Raw genomic sequence first — 26,685 nt, forward strand, 5'->3', positions numbered from 1 at the left:
TAGTGCAGATGGATTATGAGTCAGGTCAACAACTATGCTCTTTTGTTAAGAATCAATCCTGGACCAAATGAAGCCAGTAAATGGAAGCAATTTTACAGAAAGAGCATACAGAGAGTTTAAAACATATGAAAAGCAGAGAGAATTACTCCTTTATGAATTTCCAAGTTTAGAACTCAGATATTTAAGATTGCAATGGACCCCAAAGAGAAATAGGGTTACATTATTAAAATGAGACATCCAACTGAGATTAATTAAAACTAAAGAAACAATGATTAAGTGCAGCAAGTTTCATTGAACCACAAACTGAAAATAAATATCCCCTTACATCAGCACTACCACTCACATTGTAAGTATTTAGCATTAAAAAGACCATAACTTCTACTATCTTACATCATTCTCCATCACGCAATTCTATTTTCAAATTGAGTTTGAGAAATAATAAACAAAATGGGCACAAGATAAGTTTGATAATTACATATTTTAAGTAGATAGCCTCTTATACAATGACAATATTCAGTGCTATAGAAATAGAGCATGTTTATTAAATATTTTTCACCAAATCTTAAAAATTAGGATAAAAAAGAAACTCATTACTTAGATCCTAAAGTTGTGGCTAAAAAGCTATGTTTGGGAACTGGAAAAGTAAGGAGTCAATAAAGGTATTTATCAGTATTGATTTAAACAGAAACATAGCTTTTGTTTTTGTAGGTTTTTTTCCTAATTTTGTGAATATCTCCAATGCATTTTAAAATTCATGCACACAGTATTATTGTCCATTTGTCATGCCATTACTTGCCATCTGATTTGGTTTTTCATCAGGGTACAGCTAAACCATATTAATAAGCTGAATCCTGACTCTAGGGCCACAAGGATTTGACCTGCACTTCCTTTTCCCAGGTGGTTATCACAAGGACAATTGTTGCCATTGACCTGTGGCCTCATAAGACAATTACATCATATGTATTTCCTTATAGAAATATCTTATCCACATTGAGTTTCCACATCACTGTTTATCATTTATTACTATTAATTTTATCAATTAACTTTTAACCTTTAAGTTTGTCTTGTTTTCAGACTGGCCAGTTACATTGAAGACAGGAAGAGTTCCAGTAATGACAAGTCCCAGTTCCTAAAAATAGATGGATAGAAAAGGAGAATGAAAGTAACAATTTGAACTTTGTCCTACTGTATCAACCTTTGAAAATGGAAACTTCATTTTACAATTACCTTGTAAAGAGTCACAGAATATTAGTGACTAATTTTGAATATCTTTAAAGTGCATTTAAAAAAATCAATCAAAATGCCTTAGAAATAATAGACTTATTAAACAGCTTCGAACTATGCAATGACTAATAAGCCTTACAGATAAAGCAAATCAATTTACACAAATGCTTAATAGCTTGCAACATTCCAGTAACTGAGCTTATTCCACACTTTTCCCACAGTGACAGTTCACATACTATCAGGTGCTTCCAAAGAAGACTAGTAGTAAAATACCACTTTAAATGATTTTCAAAAAGCTAATTTTGTAGATTCATTTTTAGATTTTTATGCCCTAAGTCAAAGATGTCATGCTATATCACAAATGTTTAGCTGAATAATACAATTCAAATAAGAAACGCGCTATTGATACTAAATTTCTAGAATAGTCTATGATGAATACTGTGATGTGCAAAAAAGACAATATTACTTTTAAATAGCTCACAAAATGAATATTACTTATGGGAAAACTAAAATGGCATGGAAAGGCCAACTGCAAACATCAAATATGAAAATCCAGTTATGAAGCAGTTTGTTATAAAAGACATAGTGCGATCCTCTTAATCAACACATAATTTCACACATTGACTCTGTGGAAATTCATCAAAGTCAAAGTCTGCTTTTTTATTACTGACATCTGTGGCCATTATCTCTGCACATATATATGCACATATATGTATGCATTAGATAGGTAGAAGATAGATATATTTAACACTATTTCAAAGTATAATTTCACAAAATTCACTCAAGAACATTTTCAATTTGCCATTGTGAGAAAGTATTAGTAATCTTCTGGAAAACAATTTCAAACCCAAATCTTACAAGTTCTATTCTGACTTGAGAAACAGCTTGGTGCTATAGCTATAATATCTTAAGGAGCTTCTTCACAACCGTACACAGGAAGATAAAAAACAATGGAAACTGACTGAGAATGGGGGTGCAGATCATTGAAAAGTTTCCAGTATAACAAATACCAAATTATTTGGAACACATAAAATTCCAGAATGAGGTATGTGTGGATGTACAAATAAGTTCTATGTAGTCCCACACAAGGACACGCAAAGGCAACATCATTTATGCAAATAAATATTTCCAACAAAAACTTTCTACTTCAATAAAGTGAGATTAAAGATAAATTTAAAAAACTAGAATACAAAAACATAACTTGGTGATCACTTTTAGTAAGCTTTCTAAGTCACAATTTACACTATAAATTATCACAATCTCAAAAATAATACCAAAGGCCAAGGTATACTTTGATTTTGTCTTTTGTCTGTGTATCACTGTTGAATTTGTACATATTACCAAAATATGCTTGTAAAAATAGTAATAGGTACCCTGAAATGAGATCTTAGATTACTGACTAGTTAAATTCAAGTCAACCATGGATGAACTCATAGGTGCCTAATTTTTATTTCCTCCCTCTTAACAACTAGACCCCAAAGTGGATTCTTTGTTTTGGGTATTGCACACATCTCTATAGAACAGAAAGAAAAAAAAAAGACTTCTGCCTTCAAGAGCTTGATAATTATTTTCAACTCCTCCTCTTTCTCTTTTTATATAAAGAGCCTCACTTTATCTTCCAAATGAAATGATTTCTCCACAGCATTGTACTCTTGTTTCTGTCTTTATGTCCGGTGTCTCTATGGGTGACAACATGTTTGTATTATTCCTACACCAGGAGTCCCCAAGGATCCTAACATATGATGCTTTTGTGTCGTTTTGTTTCTTTACCATGAATTAGAGAAACATAACTTGTATTTACATTCAGCTAAAATGTCAACGCTTTTTAACTACCCCCAATCTAATCCAAAATATAAAATTCTCTCTTTTGAAGTGCCAGAGGTCTTTGAATTTTTCACATTATAGTTATCACATTTGTTCTTGAAATACAAGTTTCCTTGCTAATAAACTGATGATTCAAATGACAGATATTCTGAATCTGTTGCGTGCAATGATACTAAATGAACAGCTAGGAGGTCTTGAGGGGTCATTTATTTTTCAAATCAGTAGAGAGAAAGAACACTCTCTGTGTCTTTTGAACATCTGACTTGAGTGCCCCATTTTTCTTCATTTTGTTTCAGTTTGTACAACGGAACATTAAAAATCAACATTTCCTCCAAACTTCATTTGTGCTATCAGTAAGAACCTTGCCAGCAACACAGACCTTCTGGCTAGTGAACTTCTGGCCATAAGAAATCCAGCAGGGCCTAACTATGGACTCCTATCATGTGCTGTCCTGTGATGGATTTGGACAACCGAAACATCTTAGTCATAGCTGCAGATGACCATGTGACCTTAAGTAAATAAGCAACGTCAAGAAGGAACTCTGGACAGTAATTTCAGCTAGGCCTTGAGGTAAGCAAGCTTCACTTTATCTTTCTTAGCATGCAAGGCTGCTACTAATAGTCCCTATTTTCCCTCTAACTTCCTGTGTGTGTTTATTTTGTAAGAACCAAATGATAAGTCATGCTAATGGGGTGCATCTTGTCCTTTGGGTTCATCATTGCATTTAGAGGAGTAGGAGAAGCATAGAATTGGACTCCAAGTAGGGAAAAGGGCATTACCGAATCAGTACTTGCTTTTCAGTTTAGTGTTTTGATTATCTCTAGTAAATTTCTTTGGTAAATGATGAATACATCTTCAAATTAAGATTAGGTAAAGGATCCAATCTTAGGTATTATAAGTATTAATAACGTTCATGTCAGCAAAGCAAAAATAAAACAAAAAATTTTCAAATTCATTTCTATTGCTTACTTGGGCTGGATAATTTGTGCTGTGTGGTTAATGGAGCCATTCCATCATTATAGTACGTTTAGCACCATCCCCATCCCAGGATACTATCTCTTATATGCCAGTGGCAGGAGATAGGGAACTTAGTACAAGCACCCACTGCTCTCTTCTTTGGACTGTGGACATACTGTGATCAGCTACTTTAGGCCCCTGCACCTTTACTTCCCCACGAGGAAGAATTGCTATAATAAACTCTTTCTGCATTAAAAAAGTCTGTCTGTATACATGTTCAAGAGACCTGCACAGAACAAAATCACTCCCAGACAAAAATTATTACTTAAAATACGATGATAGAACACCAGTGCTAAGATGGCCAGTGCATAATGGACAATCTAATATGTGTATGTTATTTCAAATCAGATTTGATCACCTCAATGTCATATTTCCATAAAAATGTCTGAGTCTGAACTTAAAGCCAGTGATTCTATGAAGAGGTGACTACATATGTAATGATTTCAGTGTGGGATCAGAGTTCTGCCTAGTTAGCTAAACATACTTCAGAGTTTGGAGAAGTCAAGCTACAGGTGGGTACATTGTTCAGGTAGCTACCAATTGACATCTACTTTAAAAACGTGTTCTTCAAAATTTGTGTTCAAAATCTGGAAAAATTGTTTATTATTTATACAATATTCAGCACTATCTTCTTATCTCAAAAGATCAAAAATTGCTGAAATTCCCATATATTCATATTCTAGGTTAGAAAACCCGTATTTTCAGTGGATCAAGAAAAACTTAAAACTATACATGTGTGGTTCTCTTTATACATATCAAGGAATTCCTACACATCATCTAAATTCTAGCAATGAAGCTTACAAAGCAGGAATTTTAGAAAGGATTTAATGATTAGGAAAAGGGAAATGCCACCTACAAAGAAGAAATGTCACCTGGGTGTTTTTGTTATGACAGTTTTTGGTTGAGCAGGCCATCCTCTCTTACCAGTGCATCCAAGTACACATTCGTCCATTGGACTTGCTTAGCTTTGTCCCCTGCTAAAACCATTGGTCTTCCCAGAACATCCAGATATTCCTATTTATACAAAGGAAAGGTTATAAGAACAACAACAACAACAAAACCTCAGAGGAGTACTATGTTTAAAAATAACTCTAATGTTGGAAAGTTAAAAATTAAAAAGGAATATGGAATCAAATCATTAATCAAAGTAATAATCTGCCTGGGGCATTCCATGTTGTCTATCTAAATAATTCTATTATCTATTTGCACAATATCTGTCCTTTAGTTTTTGTTTTCTAGTGCCAATAGGAACATTGTTCCTCAAAGAACAGTCAATGATAAGTGAAATATATTCTTATGAATTGCTTCATGTTGATCTAAACTATTTAAGGTTCGGTGATATACTGTGTGAAATTGCACAAATTTGAAATAATAAAACAACCACATACTTGCTTTCATATCACAAACTGTTTAGCTGAAATTCAAAACTGCATTTAAACATATCAAAAATAAATGAAACACTGTGCCAAATCCAGACACCGGACTCACATGCAGCCTCTGTTTCATTTTACCACTCAGTGTGCACTGAGCACTTCCACGAAGGCCATGCTATGCATCCTAAATTTTGACTTGGTGTATTTTGTACATGCTCAGCCATGTTTAAAATTGAGCGATTATTTTTAAATAGTAATTTTCAAACATTTTAAAATAATGAATATTTGAATTAAAATCACTAAATTCTACGAAATGTAATTTAGAAGGAATATTTTTAAAAATTCATCTAACTAAAACAACAGAAATCCCCAAACCAAAACAACAACAATAATTCATCCCATGCTAAGTTTAATTTTAAACAGGTAAACAGACTAGTAGAGGTTTGGGGTAAGAATTGTAGCCTTAACTAAGATTTGCATAATTTGTCCAGAATAATTACTTTTTAATGTTCTATATGGTTAAAAGAGTCATGTAAATGATTACAAAAGAATAACAGAAGATAACATGGGACCATTAATAAATCTTATTGTATTCATTTTCTATGCCTTCTTTTTGGGGAGTGCGGCTGAGGCAGGGTCTTACTATGTAGAGTAGACTGAGCTGGAACTCACTCTGGAGACCAGGGCGGCCTGGTACTCAAAGACACTTGCTTGTCTCTGTCTCCCCTCCCTAGTTCTGGGATTAAGGTGTGTACCACAATATCCAGCTATTTTAAATGCCATTTTAACTATTGAGAATACTATGCACATAATTTTATTTATATTTTGCTTGTTGAATGAAACAAAACCAACACATTACCACATTATGTATCATTTTATACAAATGTAATTATATAATTATTTTTTCTATTTTTATCAATTTTCTCCATGTTGATCTTATTTAAATCAGGAAAATGATCATCTTTTTCCAGGAAAGTAATCTTAACTTTGAAAAAAGCAATTTCAACAACTTTTAAATAACCATACCTGAGTATTAATTCTTATTGCGCCAATAGAGGGAATTTCATAATAATAACCTGAAATGCACATACATATTTTTATAAGTATTACATTATAATAAAGGGCCATAAAATCACTTCATGTTTGTGTAGGAGAAAAAAGATAGCTTTCCTTCTAACTTGAGCAAACACTAAAATCTAAATAAGAATGATGAATTCAGAAAATTTTTGATTAAAAATATTGTCAACAAACTTACAGACTTTTGTAAGGTATTTTGCTATATTTCTGAACTAGTATAAAACAAGTATTGTCATCTACAAGGCAGTAGGGAGCTAGAACTATTAAAATATTTTATAAGATATTCTTAAAGGGACAGATAGATTACATAATTATTATATGCATGTATTTTTCTAAGTAAACTTTGGAATATATTCAAGTTCTTAGTGCTATATTTACCACAGTATATTCTTCAAAAGACATCTTTTTTTTTTTCTGAGTACAAAAGGCAGAAGTGGTTCATGGCATGAAATTGAAATATCAAGGAAGGCAAGAGTCAGTTTTCAAAAACAGTAATTTAGTCACTCAGAGAAAATATATGCACACGTCTGTTATATATCTTAAGTACCATTCAATATAATACATCTTTTCATGAATTTTCAATATTATGATTAGATGCCTGAATAGGTCTAAATTTGTTGTGTGTTTTTATATAGAAAGCATGTTCTGAATCTTATTTTTACTCCATGCCTATTAAAGTTACTTCTTGTGATAGATAACCTTAATTGTCAACTTGGGAAAAGGGAATCTCAGTTGAAGAGTTGCCTCCATCAGATTCCCCTGTGGGTATGTCTGTGGACATTTTCTTCGTGCTAATTGATGCAGGACTGCCTAGACAACTGTGGGTAGTGCCATCCCTAGCAGGGTTGGCCAGGGTTGAAGAAGAAAGGTAGTTAAGACTCTGAGAACCAAAGAGCAAGCTAGTAAGAAGCATTTCCCTATGGTCTCTGGTTTACTTCCTGCCTTCAGGTTCCTGCTTGAGCTCCTGTCCTGGCTTTGCTGGATGATGTAATAAACTTTCCACCCCATGTTGCTTTTGTATGTGGTGTTTATCACAACAGAAAGCAAATGAGAACAATAATTCAGATTATTTTAAACACCAATGAAAACCTAATTGTAATTGGAAAATATATTTTTCTTCTAATAAAATGTGGTTAAGAGGAACAGATCTCTTACCTTTATTTTCACATGCCATCCACTGAATAGGTCCTCTGTCATAATTGTGCTGGCCAACAGAAAACGTGAATACACGGACCTGAATGTGTTGAAGAGGAGGTATCCATTAGGTTGAGTAAAATTCAACTGAATGGCAAAACAAAATTGCTAAAGTAGAAAAAAAAAAAAAGCAATTTTGGGAAGTGAAATCAGTAAAGCAAGACAAAAATTGAGCCCTGTAAAGAATTTGAGAAAGCAGTAAAGGGAAGCCACACAGCGTGCTCTGAGCGTGGATTCCAGCCACCAAGCTGAATGAACACTGGGGTGTCCTGTATGCTGCCTGACACAATGCTCAGTGCCTTGACAGTGACTGTGGTCTTATTAGTTAAAAAACAAAACAAAACAAAACAAAACAAACAAACAAACAAACAAAAATGCTTCCTTCAGGTCCAGCTCAAGTCCCACCTGGTTAAAACATCTCACCTACCTATCCAATCAGTGCAAAAACACTTCCCTATATTCCAGACATGTGGCAGTAAGAATGTGTACAGAGTTCATTCTACCTTTAGTTACTTAAGACAAGTAAATTAAGTGATGGTTTTGCTGCTTTCAGAAATCAGATCTAAGAAACATGACTATGATGTTAGATTTACTACAAAAAGATGAGTGACAATGATAACTATCTAAACGTATTTTTTTCTAATTGGTATAGATTAGCCATTTTTGTGTGCATGGGGGTTGCACATGCCCATGTGTGCACATATGTGTCAAGGTTAGAGTTGACATTGGGTATCATCTTCAGTTGCTTTTGAGGCAGGGTCTCTCACGGAACATGGACCTCACTGTTGTGGCTAGACTGGTTGCTCATCAAGCCCCAGGAATCCTTATATCTCTGCCTCCTCAGCACTGGGATTACATATGTGTGCTTGGCATGTCATACTTTTTATGTTGGTACTGAAGATATCAGGTCCTTGTTCATTTTTTAATTTTAAAATTTATTTATTTATTTTTTGCTTATTTATTGTTTGTTTGATTGTTTGTTTGTATATGAGTGTTTAGCCTGCATGTGAGTATCTGTGCATGCAATGCCCAAAGAAGCCAGAAGAGGGCATTGGATCCCCTTGAGCTGGAGTTAAGAATGGTTGTTGGTCCCCATGTTCATGCTGGAAACTGAACTAGGGTCCTCTGCAAGGGCAGCCAATGCAGGTAAGCAATGAATCATCTCTCTAGCCCCTGATTTATATATTTTTATGTTACATATAAGTGTTTTGTCTGCATGTAAGTTCATGTATGTTTACAATGCCCAAGGAGGCCAGTAGAGGGCATTGGATCCCCTGGATCTGGAGTAACAAATAGTTGTTAGCTGCCATGTGGTTTCTGGGAACCAAGCCCGGGTCATCTGCAAGAGCACCCAATGCTCTTAACACCGTGCCATGTCCTCAGCCCCTCGGGTCCTCACATTCTTTTTAAAAAATTCTTTTGATTTATTTATTTTTATTTTATGTGTATGAGTCAAATGTCTGCCTGTATGTAAGTGCATCAGTGTCCTACAGTACCCATGGAGACCAGAAAAATGGTGTTGGATCCCCTGAAACTGGAGTTAGGGACAGTTATTAGCTCCCATGTGGGAGATGGAATTTGAACCCAAGGCTTCTGAAAGAACAGCCAGTGCCCTTAACCACTGAGTCATCCCTCTGGCCCCTCTTGTTCTTGAGCAGTAGGCACTTTACCAACTGAGACACTTCCCCAACCTGAATGGACATTTTCTGATTTTTAAAATCAGTATTACACCTTGCACACTGTTCTTGAGAAAATCTCAAAGATATTTTCACCTCTCTTTCTTTTCTTCTATTGGCCTGAGCCACATCTAGCATAATAATCCTTGCTGGAAAACAAACACACTGGGGATGCTACTGTTTCACTTGCAAGACTTTATCTGAGCCACACTTTGAGTAATCCGGGTTTGCCTTAGGAAGTAATATAGTAGGTAATTTGGAGGGTACATCTTTCTGTTCTGTTTCATTTGGAGACCAGACCATGTTATGTAGCCCAGGCTGGTCTCATACTTGTTATCCTTCAACCTTAGTCTTCATAGTGCTGAGATTTCAAGACTTGAACCACGAGATCTAGCTCATATCTGAATTTTAGTCACTCAAAAATTATGATGGGGGCTGGAGACACGGCTCAGTGGTTAAGAGCACTGGCTGCTCTTGCAGAGGACCCGAGTTCAATTCCAAGCACCCACATGGCAGTCAACAACCATCTGTAACTTCAGTTCCAGGGGATCCAAGCCCCTCTTCAGTCCTCTTTGGGAACTGCATGGCATGGGTACATTTACATGCAGGCATAACACCCATAGACATAAAATTAAAAAATAAAAATAATTTTAAAAATTACAAGGGTAATGATGAGACCTAGAAGGTGGCATGCACTCCTTCCCTCCTGCCTGATCTTCACCTTTTACACAGGAAAACAACTCAATCAAACAAACAGTGATTTCATTTTATATGCATTTTCAATTGGGTCATTTAGGGGGCTGCTTATGCACTTCAAAGTCATGTTACTACTTACACAGTTGTACCTACTCCTAATGGAAATGTTTTTATGTTGATCACCCTAAGTAAAATACAATTTAACTGGCATACCTTAAGGAATCAGCACTTGGCATGCCCTTCATAGCTGACATTTGAAGGCATGCCTCACATAGTCAATTAAAGCACAGCTGTATCTAGTTCCTTCCATTCCCCAACAGGATTATGGTAAAATATTTTCCATAAGATACTTTTCAGTGTAAAGAATTAAGTGAATAAGACTAAGTGAATTATATTTCTAATAACATGGAGCCTATACTTAGACCCACACTGCCTAATTATTTTGAGAGATGTTATCATTCAAATAGTCCAAATAAACCTTTAATTTAAAGTAAGAAAACAGCAAGAAATACTTACTGCCTTATTTGTTTTAATACAATAGTTTCACCCAACTTCATGTTTGCCTACACAGAGCATATCGAGGTCAAACTCAGGAATTTGGGATCAGAGGAGTATATTGAGAGGTGTATACTCTGCTGCATTTTAATTTCAGGTTTTCAATGTGCTAAACCTCTATGCCTCATTCTCCCCCCCCCACTACTCTCCTGTTTAAAGGTAAACTGCATTAACAGACCAGACCATTTACAATATAAATATTATAAATGTTTAATTGTTGCCCCCCCTTTTTAAATTTTAACTTGTCATGCTGTAGACATTTATAGTAGTGTTATTTTTCTATTTTTTTTCTCCCAGTAGTTACTAAAATGTCAAGAATTACAAACTCAATGTCAATATCTAAATTATTTCACTTCCAGGCAACATCTCATTGCTGTCTTTGTCTTTACTTTGCACATTTTGCCTAATTATACAGGAAGACTTCTACTTTCAACAGCACCAGCATCGCACATTCTGCAGTGCATGCAGATGGATGAGACACTGTGAGCTCTGTGCTGTTGGACTTCATGCGGGCTCACTCCTATTCCACACTGTATTACTGCCACCCTGTGGAACAGCAATGAATTAATTCTGAAATGCTAAGATTCCCCAACCAACAGTTAAGTAATTGCTAGTGCCATTCTTATGTCTTCCACTTTAATGCAAACTACACTCTCAAAGATCTATAAACATACAAGTTATTATTAGCAATTATATAAAAACAAAACCATACAAAATGACACAAAATTCTTAATAGGTAGTCACAGGAGATAAGCAGTTCATCTTAATGCTCAGGCACATTTATATATAATTTATATAATTTTATTTAATTGACATTATAATGTGTCTGTATTGTTTCAAGTTCAGCATTTGTGGAGGAATTTTTTTTAACTCATGCCCAGTAGTGCATTGATAATTTTGGTAGATTCACATAACAAATGTACAGTGGAAATTTTCTAAATGAGATGCTCCTAGAAAATTACTTAAATGTTCCTCAACTAAAATGATTGTTAAAGGTTCTTATTTCAAAATGCTTATTTCTGTGAAAAATTCCTCACTGGGTCACAGTTGAGACATACACAATCATAAATGACTTTCACAAATATTTTCTACAATGTTGGACTCCAGAAATTATACGGGAAAACACTTCATAAACATTTTGATATGATTAAAACAGTTCCAAGTTTGTACAATGTAGTAGCTGTTGTAGTGTCATATACATAAGTGTGGCTACTGGTTAAATTAGAAAGAATGGAAAGTCAAATGCGGGTTCTCTGCTTTAGAGGGACTGAGATAAGCCTTGCTGTTGTGTGATTATATAAATCAGATTATTTTAATGTGGGAAGCAGCAAAGACAGAACACCTTGTACTTTGTAATATGGGCTGTTTCATTATACTTTTATCATGGCAAATTTCTAATCCTATTCAATATTGTACCAACATGCTTCCTGGAGCTTAATAAAACTTTTCAGGCAAAAATAGAATATTTAACATATTTGAATCATTTATGTGTTCTCTTATGCCTAGAGAGCACACAAGAAATCTTATAACTCTTGGTTCAAACTTAGGTGCATAAGCATATTCATTAAAGCTGTAGTAATTTGAGAAGTGAATCTAATAAAATTAAACAAATTAAAAGTAAAACTGATCTTTATTATTTTTTAAACTTACATAATGTACTTTTGTTGTTTAAAAACCAATTTCTTGGGTTAGGGGAGATGGCTCAGCGAGTAGAGGTACTTGCCATGCAGGCCTGGTTCTGAGCTCTATCCCTGGAATCCGCATAAAGTAAAAGAATCAACTCCAAAAAGTTGTTCTCTGATCTCCTGACATATGTTATGTGCAATGGCACATATCATATGTATGCACACACAATAATAATAAACTATTTTTTAACAGAGTGTAATTTTAATAGTTTAAAGTTGATGACCAGCCTGAGCTATTTGAGTCAAGAAAAGATTTAATCAATAGCAAATTTAGTTATTTAAAATAGGATACTGAGCTCAGTGGTATAATGCTTGCCTGGCATGTGTGAGACCATGGGTTCAGCCTTGAGTACTGTAAAAAATAAGTAAATATCTAATAAAATGAAATATGATACTGCTTTATTTTTTATATACTACCAGTTTATAACTTCATCCTACAGTTCTCACTTCTGCAAAACAATTTCACATTTTTTTTCTTGTTGTTGAAGTCTAAAATACTTTTCTTCAATTAAAAGTTTTCTAACCCAGCTTTTTAAAGGCCAGCAGAACTGTTACTGGAAACTGTCACCTCAACAATTATTGGTTACCCAGAGTTCAAGTTGAATTTACAATAGGCAAATCTCCGAAGACTAATGGAAAGGAGTCTGAGGAAAGGACTCCAGTAACACCAAAATAAAGACTTCAGCTCTCAAAACATGAAAGAAATTATGTTGGAGATGGGTTTTAAAATCTACTCTGTGAACTAAACTTTTTGGTATTAAGCCTATCAAAATACTAGACTGAACTGAATGCTTTAGGAAAATATACTACAGTGGTTTCCATAATTTACAAATATAGAGCATTTTAACAGCCCAGATTTCTAGCTTTATATAATTATGCAATAAATACATGTCCAAATTCCCTTTCACACTTAATTTATTTTCTAAATCCAAGAATCTGAACGATACTTGCAGTCTGCAAAGTTTTGACTATCTATTTGATTACAGTTTGGTTATAGAGGCAAGGATTCTCCACCCTGGACACAAAGTCCTGCTGTCTGAGTAGGACACGGTGAGCAAAATGATTAGTCCCAAGGCTGGTGAGAATAGAGGCACAGACAGATGACCAGCCAGGAAAATTATGTATGAGGTTGTTGAATTTAGAGTACAGGTTATTTAAACTCTTGACTCTGCCACTTAGTTGACTTTTAACAATTATTTGACATTTCTTATTTTGTCTTTTTTATTTCCACAGTGGAGAATGAAGATGATGACTATACTTTAACATGTGAGTATTCCAGTTGTACAGAAAACACTAAATATGAAGCCTTCATGTTATATGGAAATTATAAGCTGTGTATTAGCTTAGAACTTTGTAGACAGTCTACCACAATTCAACCAGGTAAAATTTTCAATTGTGGGTTGTAAGTCTTTAATGCATGTAGCATTTACAAATCTGGGTGTGGTGATACATGCCTTTAATCTCAGTACTTGGGAAGCAGAAGAAGGCAGATCACTTTGAGATGAAGGCCAGACTGGTCTACATAGTGAGTCCCAGGTCAGCTGGGGCTACAGAGAGACCCTATCTCAAACAACAACAGTAACAACAACAACAACAACAACAACAGCAGCAAAACAACAATAACAACAACAACAAAAGAACTTAGAATGGTTAAACATAACACCCTTATAAATGAGAAAATCTGGACAATTTTATCCTGTACAGCACCAAACTATAATGCTAAGGGACTACTGTCATTTCGTTTCTCTGTGTAAGTTAAACTCATGTGAAGTTTCAAAGGTCTAACAGAAACAATTTAATTGATGTCTAGTAAATCTGCCATAGTAAATAAACTGAAAAAAATCTGTTAAAAAATGTAACCAATATGAAGTTGTCCTGCAGGTTTTACATACATCATCTTAAAGAACTAAGCTGATATTTCTTTAACATATGTCATATATGTGTGCATGGCACAGAAACATGCCTTGGGATTATAGAGGAGCTTTACTTTTACTAATTGTTTGACTTAGTTTGTTTCTTCATTGCTGTGACAAAACACTCTGACCAGTACCAACTTGGGGAGAAAAGGGTTTATTTGTCTTACATCTCCCAGGTCGCATGCAGTTCATCAGGGAGCCCAAGGTAGGAACTCAGGGCAGGAACCTAGAGGCAGGAGCTGGAGCACAGGCCATAGAGGAACGCTGCTTACTGGCTTGCTCTCCTGGCCTCTACTCAGCCTGCTTTCTTATGCAACACAGGCCCACCTGCCCAGGGGTGGCACCACCCACAGTGGGCTGGGCCCTCCCACATCACTCATCAAGAAGATGCCCCTCAGACATGGCCACAGGCCAGTCCAATAGAGGCAATTTCCCGATTGAGGCTTCCTCAACCCAGGTGTGTCAAGTTGACACTAAAGCTATCCAGCACATTGTTATAATAAATCACCTTCATGTTATCAGATTAAAAGGCAAAGATTCAGTTACTCTTTTCTCTGAATGATTTACTGTACTTGATCAAGGAGGAATAAGCTAGGAGCACAGTGCAATTCAAGTAATCTGCAGTTCTTTAAAAATTATCATCAACCGAGTTCAGAATGTAAAACCTATGGTGTTTGATTTCAAATATTCTTCTTGGAAAATGTCAAATACTTCACCAACACTGATGATGAGATTTTAAAACAACCTTGTATATTGAAATATCAGGGTGAAAAAGTACCATCGAGATACTCACATGTCAATAGACGCCTCCCTAATTTCATAAGAAGATGCATGCAAGAGTGCAACATCTATGGATTTTATTCCACATTCCAATCATAAAGAAAAAGATATTTATTTAAATTAAGAACAAAAAACTGAAATGTTTTCTTCCATGTGTGACATTTATTTATTTGTTATTTATTTTAAATGTGTGAGTGTTTTGCCTGCACGTATGTAATGTATTTATGTGTACCACATCATGTGATGCCTTTGAGGGCCAGAAGAGGCCAGAAGATTCCCTGGAGCTCTGGAGTTACAGTTGTTAGCGGCCATCTGGGTGCTGGTAACTGAAACCCAGTCCTTTGGAAGAGCAGCCTGTGCTCTTAGCCACTGAGCCGTCTCTGCAGCCTCAATGTGTGCTGTTCTTATACTCTGTTTTAGAAGCATATTCACTAAGTAAACAACATATCTGTAATTATCCAGCAATTACTCTGGGTCAAACACTCTGCTATTTGCCAAGGATATTTCAGGGAGCTTCTAAAAGAAATAGAGGCTCAAGATAAAAAGTCAACATATGATTAAAAATGGTCAGCAGGGGAAGTGAAAGCAAGAAGGAAATAAGGTGCTGTAACAGAGTGACAAAAGATGTTTCAGCAAAAAGATAATTCTAGAGGCGCTGGGCAGAGACCCCTCTGAGAAATAATAAGAGAAGCAGAGTTTGTAGTCAAAACAGAAGGCAACCATGGAAATTGAAAGACCAAAAGCCTCTCCTCACATAGCATGAATGATTAGCAGTTCCAAGTTGACATGTCTAAAATTATTTCAAGTGCACTCTATGCACTATAAAGTTTATTTACTATATTATATACTTTGTGCTTAAGGTGATAACTTCATTTTTCATGAGATTTGCTTAGATATTAAATTAAAGATGGTAAAATGCTTGAAGGTTATTTTATACAAACCTGGACAAAATGTGTCTGGTAAGAATTTTCATAGTGTAAAGAATAAATTGTCAACATTTATTTTAAGAGAAATAAATGCAAAGCTACTGATTTCTAGGACAAAGGCATATGCATATGCATAAAACATGCCATTTAAACAGATAATCTCTCCAAAGGGAGGGCCAGTACTACTTAAACTATTTTCTGATGGCAGCATAAACAATATATTTGGATTTATAAACAAAGGGATATAGTTCTTATTCCAAAGCTGAAATCTCAGAAATGGTTGAAAGTACAAAAATATATAGAAAAAAAGATTTTAGAAGCAGTATAATTGTTAAATATCATTCTATATTTTGTAAGTTATATGACCCTTCATTATCAATATTTGAACATTCCTTTCAAAGGCCACACTTTTGGCTGATGGAGAAGCAAGGCAAAGAGGCAGTAGAGAATGAAATTAATGATTTCTGTAAATTATTTCCTCTGTCTGTTGAAAACAAAAGACAATATTCAGTCTAAAACCATAACACATTCAACTATTTGTGACTTGTTTTAGACTGCTATAGACAACAGAGAATGTCTTTCTACTTAAGATCTGATGGCAATATAGAAAGGAGTTCTCAATCATATTTAAAAGTAAATTCATTCAAATACATTAAAACAAAGGCATTGTCAAGTGATGAGAGCTTTATCTAAGCATTCCTTATTTTGAAAATTTGTTCACATCTAAATTTTTAATTTGTTCTAGATCCTTTGCACTTACATGTTATTAATTTTTATTGCCTTCTTTATTCTGAAAATTAAGGTAAGCCTGAGAAAATTATTTTCTTCCTGGCTAGGCAGTCTTAAAAGTGCATTGCTATGCAATCCCTTTGTCTACAGAAAAGCAAATACATTTAATTGCACTAGTCCTGAGAATTATCTTTCAACTGTATATCTGGTTTCACTTTCCTTTATTCATTTGTTCGTTCTCAGTGACAGAGCTCGTTTTGGTTTTGGCACCATTTTTAAGGTGGTTTCATGCACATGGGTGAGCCCTAAGGAATGGCAGTGCTACAGGTAAAGATTGAATGTGAAGTTTAATTTGGAATAGCTGTGCAAGGATCCAGTTTTAAAGCTCTACCTATCTATAATCAGATAAATTAATTCCCAAGAGTAGTATGTTCCACAAAAGAAACCAAACATTTCTTTCTCATTCTTACATATTTTGGCTTCATTAAATTGTGTTGTGCATCTGCAGAAGCATTCATCAGCTATTTGGATGTCTCCTCACACTTACCTGGGCAGCTATGAATGACTTTTGATTCATCAAGATGTAAAGTGAATGCAAACAAATCATTCATTAGCCACATTAATTCCAGAGACATAGAGAAATGTACAATTAAGATGGTAGTTTTGAGAGTTATTTTTTAAATATTCACAAATTTTGAGATCTTATAATTGTTGATTTTTTTTAGCACTCACAAACTTTAAGGCCTTATATTTTAATATATTTAAGTTCTTTTATTGTGGTAAAAACATGGGACAGAAAATCTACTCTCTTAATAAAGCTTAGAGAAAATAATACATTAATTTTACAGCGATTACAATAAGCTGCTTGGAACTTATTTATCTTACAAAATCAATAATGTGTTCCTATAGATTATCTGATAATTTTCTCTAATTACTCATAGAATCAAATATCAGTTAAAATTCATTACAATCTATGACCACCTTAGTTCATTTAATAACATTTTATGGATGGATGGTTTCTCTATACCATTAAAATGAACAGATTTTAGGCATACTATAAACCTTGCATCGAACAGTATACATTTTACCACATGTAGTATCTGAAGAGTTCATTAGTAAATACGTTTGGGGGACTAAAAAAATGCTATTAACAGAATGTTATATTTGTGTACATTGTTTTAATTCTCTAATCACTTTTTTAAAGATTTTGTTTATTTATTTACTTATATATGTATTTTTAAATGCATATAGGCTACAAAAATCTAAGAGTATTTCAAAGTGTTCCAAAATTTCCACCAGAAACATAGCCTACTATACACAACATTTTGTCTAGTAGGCCATTTATTATATTAATTCATGCTTTGATCATTTACTTATTTATTTTTATGTATATGAGTGCACTGCCTGCATATATGTAAGTGCACCAATATGTGTATAGTGCTTGTGGAGGTCAGAAGAGGGCATTGGATTCCCTAGAACTGGAGTTACAAACACTGGTTAGTCCCTATGTGGGTGTTGAGAACTGAACCTGAGTCCTCTGCAAGAGTAGAAACAGTGCACTTATCCACTGAGCCATCTCTACAGCTCTATTTCACTCTTTTTTTAATGTGTAGTATAATTCATGTGTATTCCTGAAATAGACATAACATGATCCATATTGATGAGCCATTGGTGGCCAAATGTTAAAAATTCCAAAAAAAAAAAAAAAAAAGCAAAAGAAAATCCAGGCAAAGTCATGGATACCTATAATCCCAGCTAACCAGAAAGCTGAAGGAGTCAATACTAATTTGGATTAACAGATACTTTTTAAAAACACAAGAAATATATCACAACATCTCACTATCCTTTAAAGTGGTTCTTTAGCATTTTAGGAAAATAGGAATCAGTAAGAAAATAAGTAAACTGGTGTCAGGACTCCTGGAGAAAGTAAGCACAACTTTAATAGACACAGTGATAATGTTCCCCAGTGTGAATGGTTCAGTTAGGTCCCTCTCACTGCAATGCTTTCCTCTTGCAGTCACAAAATCCCTGAAATAAATGTACTCCAAATACAAAACACTAATCTTTACACTCTTCTTGACTTTGGGGAATACCACTCTTTACATTATTATACCAGCAAATAACTGTATTGTCTTTCCTTGAATCCATTTTCAAGCATAATGCATCTGTTTACTCTTGAGAATTGTTTTTTGTACACACACACACACACACACATAAACATTATCTATAGAAATATGTGAAATATTTATAAATTTATTATTACTATTTTCAGTGATTAAATGATATAAAATTATCCAAGAAAGGCTTAAATGGTTCCATTTCTCAAACTATTCTCATCTCTCTCCTTCACTAACACTTTATTATTTAGAATTATGCACAACAGCCAAGGAAGATGTTTAAGTCTATACTATTTTACCAATATATTAGTAGCTAGGTACTTGAGTACCTGAAAAAATATTCTATTCCAAACACCACCATAACCAATATGACTTTATAAAGTGGACGACAGTTTTGAAGAAAAAATATTCCCCTTATCACCATCACCATGAAATATTTCTCTGAAAATTATCTATATATTAAAATTAAAATATTGCAAAATTACACTCACTTTTTTGTCTTTATTGTATTTGGTAAATATCTCCTGGGCTCTCTCTTCACCTCCATCAGTGAACAACATGATAATCTTATTGCAGTTGGCTCTGGAAACATTATACTGTTAAAAAACATGCATATATGTATATCACTCATAATGAAAAATAGGGAAAGAAAACCAGTATGAAAAAAGCATGCATAGTTTACACACACTGCAAATGGCTGTTCAGTAGTAGACTCTTGATGCTTAGATTATGAGATTTAGCCTTTAATGGCCATGCCATTTCTCCAGCCCTCAGTGGTATATTCCAACAAGTTCATGATCAAGTCAGGTTCAACCCTTACCACTCAAATAGTCAAAGATATCACCACTCATTTCTTTCAGGCATTCCATCAAATGTCACCTTGTCAGTAACACTATCCCAGACCACTGAATTTTAAAGAATTTAAAATTATGTATAACATGAATGTGTGTGTGTGTGTGTGTGTGTGTGTGTGTGTGTGTATGGGTATGTGAATGTGAATACAGTGCCTACAGAGACCAAGAGAGGGCATTAGATCCCCTGGAGCTGGAGTCACAGGCAGTTGCAAGCTGTCTGATATGGATGCTGGGAACTGAAGTCGGGGTCCTCTGGAAGAGCAGTGTGTGCTTTTAACCCTTGAACTATTTCTCCAGCACTAATCACTGTGTTTTAAACTGTAATATGCCTCCTGGGTTACATTTTCTTCATAGCATTGTACATTAATTTGCACAGAAGTCTACATTTTGTTTATTATTAGTTTTCTCACCAAAGAATGCAAACTCCATAAAAATAAGAAACCGTCTTATTTGTTCAGTAATGTTTTCACATTGCTTGGCATATAGTAATAAGTTAGTGATTGAAAAGTATTTGGATTTTGATTGGATAAATGCTTTTAAAACATACACATCTAATTTTATAGCAGAAACAAACAATATTGACTTTAAAAGATTCATAGTTTTCCACATAGGGTTTGAATCCATTTCCAGCTATTTTTTCCACTCTTCCCTCTATGGTCATTCTATTTCATTCACCTTACATTTCAAAGATGATAAACTCCTGGCAGGCTTCCTCTCACACAGTGCTCCTTCATGACTTTTTATATGCTGAGACCCATTCCCTGAATATCCTTTCAACCTCTCTGTCTTCTCTTTACCTACCACACTGATTCCAATTCTGAAGGACTCGATTCCAGTGATAAATATTCTTAAACTTTAAGGTCTTAAAAAGAATTGAATACAAAATAATGAATTAGTACCAAAGGGCCATTAAAATGATCGATTAATTCAGAAAGTTGACTCCTCTAAGGTATCAAATTAGAATTTTGTTTTTCTACTGTTTTGAAATGTATTTGCTTAAATGATAAGGAAAAAAATGGATCAAACTAATTTATGAATTCTCAAATTCTTTGAAAATATCAACCTTCTAGCTTAGAGCTATCCAAAAAGAGGTATAAGGTGAGCTTACTGTGAAATTTTAAATTTTCTTTCCAATAGATTGCTTAAGCAGAATACTGATATATTTCCTTTAACCTAGTAATCCAAATTACCATCTTTTCAACATGAAATCACTATCAAATTTGCAAGGACATATGCATTATGTTCTTGTATTCGCATCTCTAAATTTCAATGTCCATTTTAAACTCAAGAGCCTCGTGGATTGAGGTAATCTGCTCTGGCTTTAAGATGATTGATTACTTTTTTAATAATTAATTTTCCTTTCACGTTCAGGCTTATGATGTGCCATATTCTTATTTTTCAAGGAAGATAAAGCCCACTTTTGAGTATAAAAATCAATGAGAACATTTTACTTATAGGTGACAGGCTCACACCCCATATACTCTCATCACACCAACTGGTCCATTAGGACACTGGCAGCAAAAGCCATTAATGAAGGAGTGGAAACCTAAGTATTGACCAACACATCTGTCATCTTCAAGGATAAGCTATCTGAAAATTTGTTCAACAAAAAGTTACATATCATCTGACTACGTTTGGTAAAAATGCCTAAAATCTCTTAACTAAAAGAAATTTTTCTGATGATGATTTGTCATTTTATATGACTTTATAAAATAGACAAAATAAAATATACCTGAAAAGACTGCTTTGTATGAGTGAAAGAGTAAGACACATTTTATTGTATACGTGTATAAACAAAATAATAACCTTTTGATGAAAAAGAAATGTTAGGGCATGCAAAAATGGCAGTGCGTGGGAGAAATCAAGAAATGTTTTATTTTCAATTGATTCCTAAGAGTATCCACTTCAGGATTTGTGACAGAGTGACATACACCACAGCAAATATTCTGTGGGTTTGTGGTTGCAGAGAGCATCACACAACCAGAAAAATTAATATATTAATTTTTAACAAATTAAGCAGAAAAATTGATAATTATTTCAGTAACATTGTGAGTAGAAGAAATTGAAATTTACTGTGGTGTTTTAGGAAATACTTTATCTGCAATATCTGCGTGTGTGGCCAATATATGTATACATAACAATATATGTATACATATACATATGCATTCAATACAAACTGCTAATTCTCTATATATTTAATAATACTTTATAAAAAGCTATCTGAGGGCTAAGGAACGTTTATTGTGGTTTACTAGAATAGAAACTCCACTCGATTCACTGATTTTAAAGGCATATCTTACCATGACATATGGAAGGAAGAGAATGCACAGTGGGGTAATAACAGCTGTGTGTGAAGTAGTTAACAACATATGCTGCAGGTCCGAGCCCAGTGTGCCAATGACTGAGTGAAGCTATTAGAATGAAAATTTTGAATGTACATGGGATGAGTTGAAAACAGAACACATGAGGTTTAGAGTCACTAAAAATCACTTCACTGGGGTAAAAGCAGTAGGAGAAGGTACAGGAGTTGACTTGTGTGTTATCAGGAGCTGGTAATGAACCTGGGAATTCATAGGACCACTCTGTTGAGGATGCCTCCGGCATAACCTCTGAGACTTGAGATACTTAAGCATCAAATTGCTAAAATCTTAGCAAGAGAGAATGATGGTGAGCCAAATGAACAACATTAAGAAAAATCATTAAAATGCCAAGATTTAGAGAAACTATTATGACTGGAGGAAAAACTTTATTAAGAATGAAGATTCTCAAAACAAATAAACAGGCCGGGTGTGGTGGTGCATGCCTTTGATACCAGCATTTGGGAGGCAGAGGCAGGTGGATCTTTGTGAGTTTGAGGCCAGCCTGGTCTACATAGTGAGTTCCAGGACTGCTGGGGCTACAAGGAGACCCTGTCTCAAAAAGACAAAAACAAACAAACACGCCATCCAAAAAGTCAGGCATGGTGGCAGTTCTGAAGAGACAGTTTTGAACAGACAAAGGTAGGTGGATCTCTGTGAGATCAAGGTCAACCTGGTCTACATAGTGAGTTCCAGGTTATAAGGGGCTACAGAGAGATACTATCTAAAAGTAAACAAACAAACAAACAAACCAGAAAATAAAATGATGATGAGACATAAGCCAAACAAACCCTTTCCTCCCCAAGTTGCTTTTGGCCATGGTGTTTATCACAGCAACAAAGAAGCAAACTAGAACACTTACACAGGCTCCATCCACTAACCTTCTCCCCTCTCTCCAATTCCCCCCAACACCTTCCAGTTCTTCTTATGTCACTCTCTTTACCCTCTTCACTTCTCCAATCCCATGATCAACTTCCTGACCTAGATCATGCTATTCTCAAACTACGGATTTTTCTTTGCTCCTATACACCATCTTTCCATTCCATCTCTTACCATATAGCTCATGTCCCAGCCAGGCCAAACCATCTGCAGCTATTTGAATGTGCTTGTTGTCTTGCACACCTCTGCTCTGTCCAGACCATTCTCTCTCCTGGAATAATTTTTCCCTCTCTCTGTTACCTGTTAAGGTTCCACTTACTGTGCAAACTTCCATTTTCAAGGAAAACATACACTTCTTAACCTTCATCAGGAAGGTCAGCCCCTTCGCACTGTTGCTTTAAAAATATGCTGGAATGCATCTGTTTCCTTCTACAATGCCCTTAGCACCAAGACAGAAAACTGAGAGGAACTCTAACGTAAAATGAGTGACAAAATGAATGAATTAATGAACCTGACACCTCAAAAGCAGCTCAGAATATTCACTCAGAGGCTAGAAAATTCAGGCATTTAGAAAAAGTCGCATGTAAAGGTTCATTTATACAGACTCGGAAAATACAGCGGGAGTATGGGCAGTTGTAAAAACAATGGCTGTTCATTAATTGTAAAGAACCAAAACCAACCAAACCAAAACCAACCAAAAACGGTTGTCAACCTAATGCCAACTTGACAACTTATACTTCATATGGTTTGCTGTATGTCAAGCTCTCGAGACAATTCTATCCACAACTCTCTTATGTGCCTGCTAGGGAATGGTCACTGAGTAAGTAAGGGAGTCACAGTGCAGAGAGGACAGGTCCACACTCTCAAACACTGGAAAAAATGTTGTACCATAAGAGGTACAAAATTCAGCTGTGCCCTTTGATTCTGAGTAGTTAAAAATGAAATCAAAGGTATGGCCATTCAAAAGTCCTAGGTCAGAGTGCCCGATGCTGTGGCATGGGGCAGTAACCATGTCATTTAAACAAGTGATTCTGAGGAATCTCCTCTGAGAAAGAATTCTCCTTTTGCAACATACAAATGAACATTTCGCAGATTTCTCCTGCTTGGACATGTGTGGAATGTGTTCATCTGTCACACTTCTTTCTAAATAAGTTAAAAGCAGCACTACAATCCAACCTTAGAGAATAGGAACTGTTACTGATACAATAATTCAATAATAAAAGAAAATGGCATATCATTGATACTTACATTAAGCAGCTGTTCAAAGGCAAAGCTAAAGCCTTTTTTGTAATCTGTTATTCCTTTTGCTGTGATGTTATTCACTGCATCTTTCAACACCTTCTTATTTCTTACATTTGCTTGGACAAGGTGCTGAAAACAGCTTACATCCTGAGCATTGCTGTTAAACTGCAAAGCGGTAAAAAGAAAACATATAAACAAATGTTAAAAGTCAACCACAATTTTATAGAACATGAGCTGTATGCATCTCAACCCTACTGAACTGCTTTCCCTTTTGAAAACAAAAGTGTCTAAGCAACAAATGTGTTCTAAGCACCAAGTTACAGTTTGACTTACCCTTTAACTTGTACTATAAACTTCTGAACACCTGGTAAGTGATTTCACATGGTTTTTTTTGAGGAATTTGATCTGAGGTTTTCTCCAGTTCTCAAATTTAATGAATATTTTTATTTAAAAAAAATCCCACACCCTAAAACAATAAAATATATTCAGAATGCAAAAATAATATGCTTCCTCAGGATGCAAAGAGAAAGTAGATATTTAAACTGTCTCTCATTTGAAAAGGCTGTATAGGAAACCTGTGTGAAATGATATGGACAGATGTGTAATAATTTTTTAGCTTAATGATCAATTCTTTCTTTGGGGACTAAACACAGAAAACAATTTTAGAAGGTCGAGAACAATGAATAACTTTTTAGAAGTATCACTCCTCAGTGATCACTCAGTAAGATAAAGAATGCAGAAGAGCCCATCTCCCCTGCCTGTCTCTCCTCCTAGCCTGGGTCTTGTCCCATTCCTTGTCTTGGCGCCCCAGACACCTGGGGAACCACCACTGCTTCCTGATCCTTTTCATCCAGAACATAGTGCCCTCTGTTGGCCACAGGAGCAGTGCTCCTGGGTCTGGCCCCGCCCTCACCTCCCTCTGCTTCCCTGGGCCTGCAGGATCCACAGGCTTCTCTCTATGGGGTAAGTCAATCATGCTCTCCACTACTTGACTCCCCCAGCCTATTCACCCTCCCATCTCCACCACCCATCTCTCTACCAAGCCTGGGACCTGTCCCATTCCTTCTCTTGGCACCCCAGACACTTGGGGAACCACCACCAATTCCTGATCCTTTACATCCAGACCAACTCAGTTCCTTCTCCAGTCACCAGAATCACTCTGGGACTGGCCGAGCCCTCACCTCCCTCTACTTCCCTGGGCCTGCATGACCCATCAGCCTCTTTCCTGGACGCCAGGACTGACCTTTCCTCTTCCTGATCCTTTGCATCCAGACCAAACTAGCTCCTCAGTGCAGTCCTCAAGGGACCTTGGGGCTGCTTCCCGACCCCATCTTCCTTTGCATATCTGGGTGGAATGGCCAAGAGCTGCCCTAGACCAGCATCTTTCCTGGGCCAGGCTCCCAGGCCAGTCCAACACCCAAATTCCTGAGTCCAAAATCTTTCCTGGAGGGATTCAGACCTTAGGAGGAAGCCTGAGAACATCTGATCTTCATCTGACTTGGACCTCTGTGGTAACTCCTGAAGACAAAAGCAATCTGGCCGCTCCAATATAAAATCGAAAGAGAGAACCAGAAGCTCTGCAGAACCAGCTTTTCATGCCCAAAAAGTAAACCACAAAGACACATAAAGTTCACAAAAAAAGCAGACCTAAACTTGAAGGCTTGAGTTGCACACAAGAATCAGAAACTACAAAAGAAATCCACATGTCAAAATCACAGAGAAAAAATAATAACATGAAACAAACAAAATAACATCCCCACCAAATACAAATAGTCCTCTAGATGAGTACAATGAGAACCCCCTAGAGATAATGTAAGAAATGGAACTCAAAATAACAATTATAAACATGATAAAAGAATTCAGGGAATTTAAAAAACACACAAAGAAATAAAAAAAAAAAACTGAAGGAAGATAGGGGTAAACTTCTGAATGAATTCAGAAAAGAGTTAGAAATATTGAAGACTACCCAGGCTGAAATGAAGAAGGAAGTCAAGCACTCAGTAAGCTAATTAGAAACAACAGGGGAAAGCCTCACCAATAGGATGAATGAAATGGAAAACAGAGTATCAAGATGAAAGGTAAAGTGGATGAATTAGACCACTCAAGCAAAGATTACGAAAAATTTAAGAAATCACAAGAATGGAAAATGCAGGAATTGTGTGACACTATAAAAAGACCAAACTTATGAATCGTAGGCAAACAGGAAGGAGAAGAATCCCAAGATAATGTCATGGACCAGATCTTCAACAGAATTGTGGAAGAAAATTTCACAAAATTAAAGAAAAACCTGCCCATACAAATACAAGACGCATATAGAACACCAAACAGACAGGACCAGAAAAGAAACTCTCCATGGCACATCATATAAAAACACTAAATGTACAAAACAAAGAGACAAAACTGAAAGCTGCAAAAGAGAAACAACAACTCACTTATAAAGGAAAAGCCATTAGGATTAGAGCTGATTTTCAGTGCAAACTAGGAAAGCCAGAAGAGCCTGGACCAAAGTACTTCCAGCTTTAAATGACCACAGATGCCAACCCAGATTACTATACCCAGCCAAA

The 26,685-nt window shown here is 35.5% G+C and overlaps 1 protein-coding gene across 7 annotated transcripts in view; it reads right to left on the reverse strand.

Annotated features, from left to right (window-relative positions):
* The window catches only part of Cacna2d1 (calcium voltage-gated channel auxiliary subunit alpha2delta 1), a 499,112-nt gene that overhangs the window by 58,251 nt on the left and 414,176 nt on the right, over positions 1 to 26,685 (reverse strand). For all 7 annotated transcript variants that reach the window (XR_003848843.1, XM_017797133.2, XM_017797131.2 and 4 more), the window contains exons 11-16: positions 24,128 to 24,286; positions 19,281 to 19,385; positions 7,671 to 7,749; positions 6,465 to 6,514; positions 4,990 to 5,079; positions 1,052 to 1,129 (exon numbers count right to left, since the gene is read on the reverse strand). Coding sequence is in view for 6 of the 7 variants with exons in the window: in XM_017797133.2 (XP_017652622.1) it covers positions 1,052 to 1,129; positions 4,990 to 5,079; positions 6,465 to 6,514; positions 7,671 to 7,749; positions 19,281 to 19,385; positions 24,128 to 24,286 (561 nt within the window). In the remaining variant the exon portion in view is untranslated. The remainder of the gene's footprint in view (positions 1 to 1,051; positions 1,130 to 4,989; positions 5,080 to 6,464; positions 6,515 to 7,670; positions 7,750 to 19,280; positions 19,386 to 24,127; positions 24,287 to 26,685) is intronic.

Source organism: Nannospalax galili, unplaced genomic scaffold, assembly GCF_000622305.1.
Source record: "Nannospalax galili isolate Female #2095 unplaced genomic scaffold, S.galili_v1.0 scaffold973, whole genome shotgun sequence".
Taxonomy (NCBI): Eukaryota; Metazoa; Chordata; class Mammalia; order Rodentia; family Spalacidae; genus Nannospalax; species Nannospalax galili.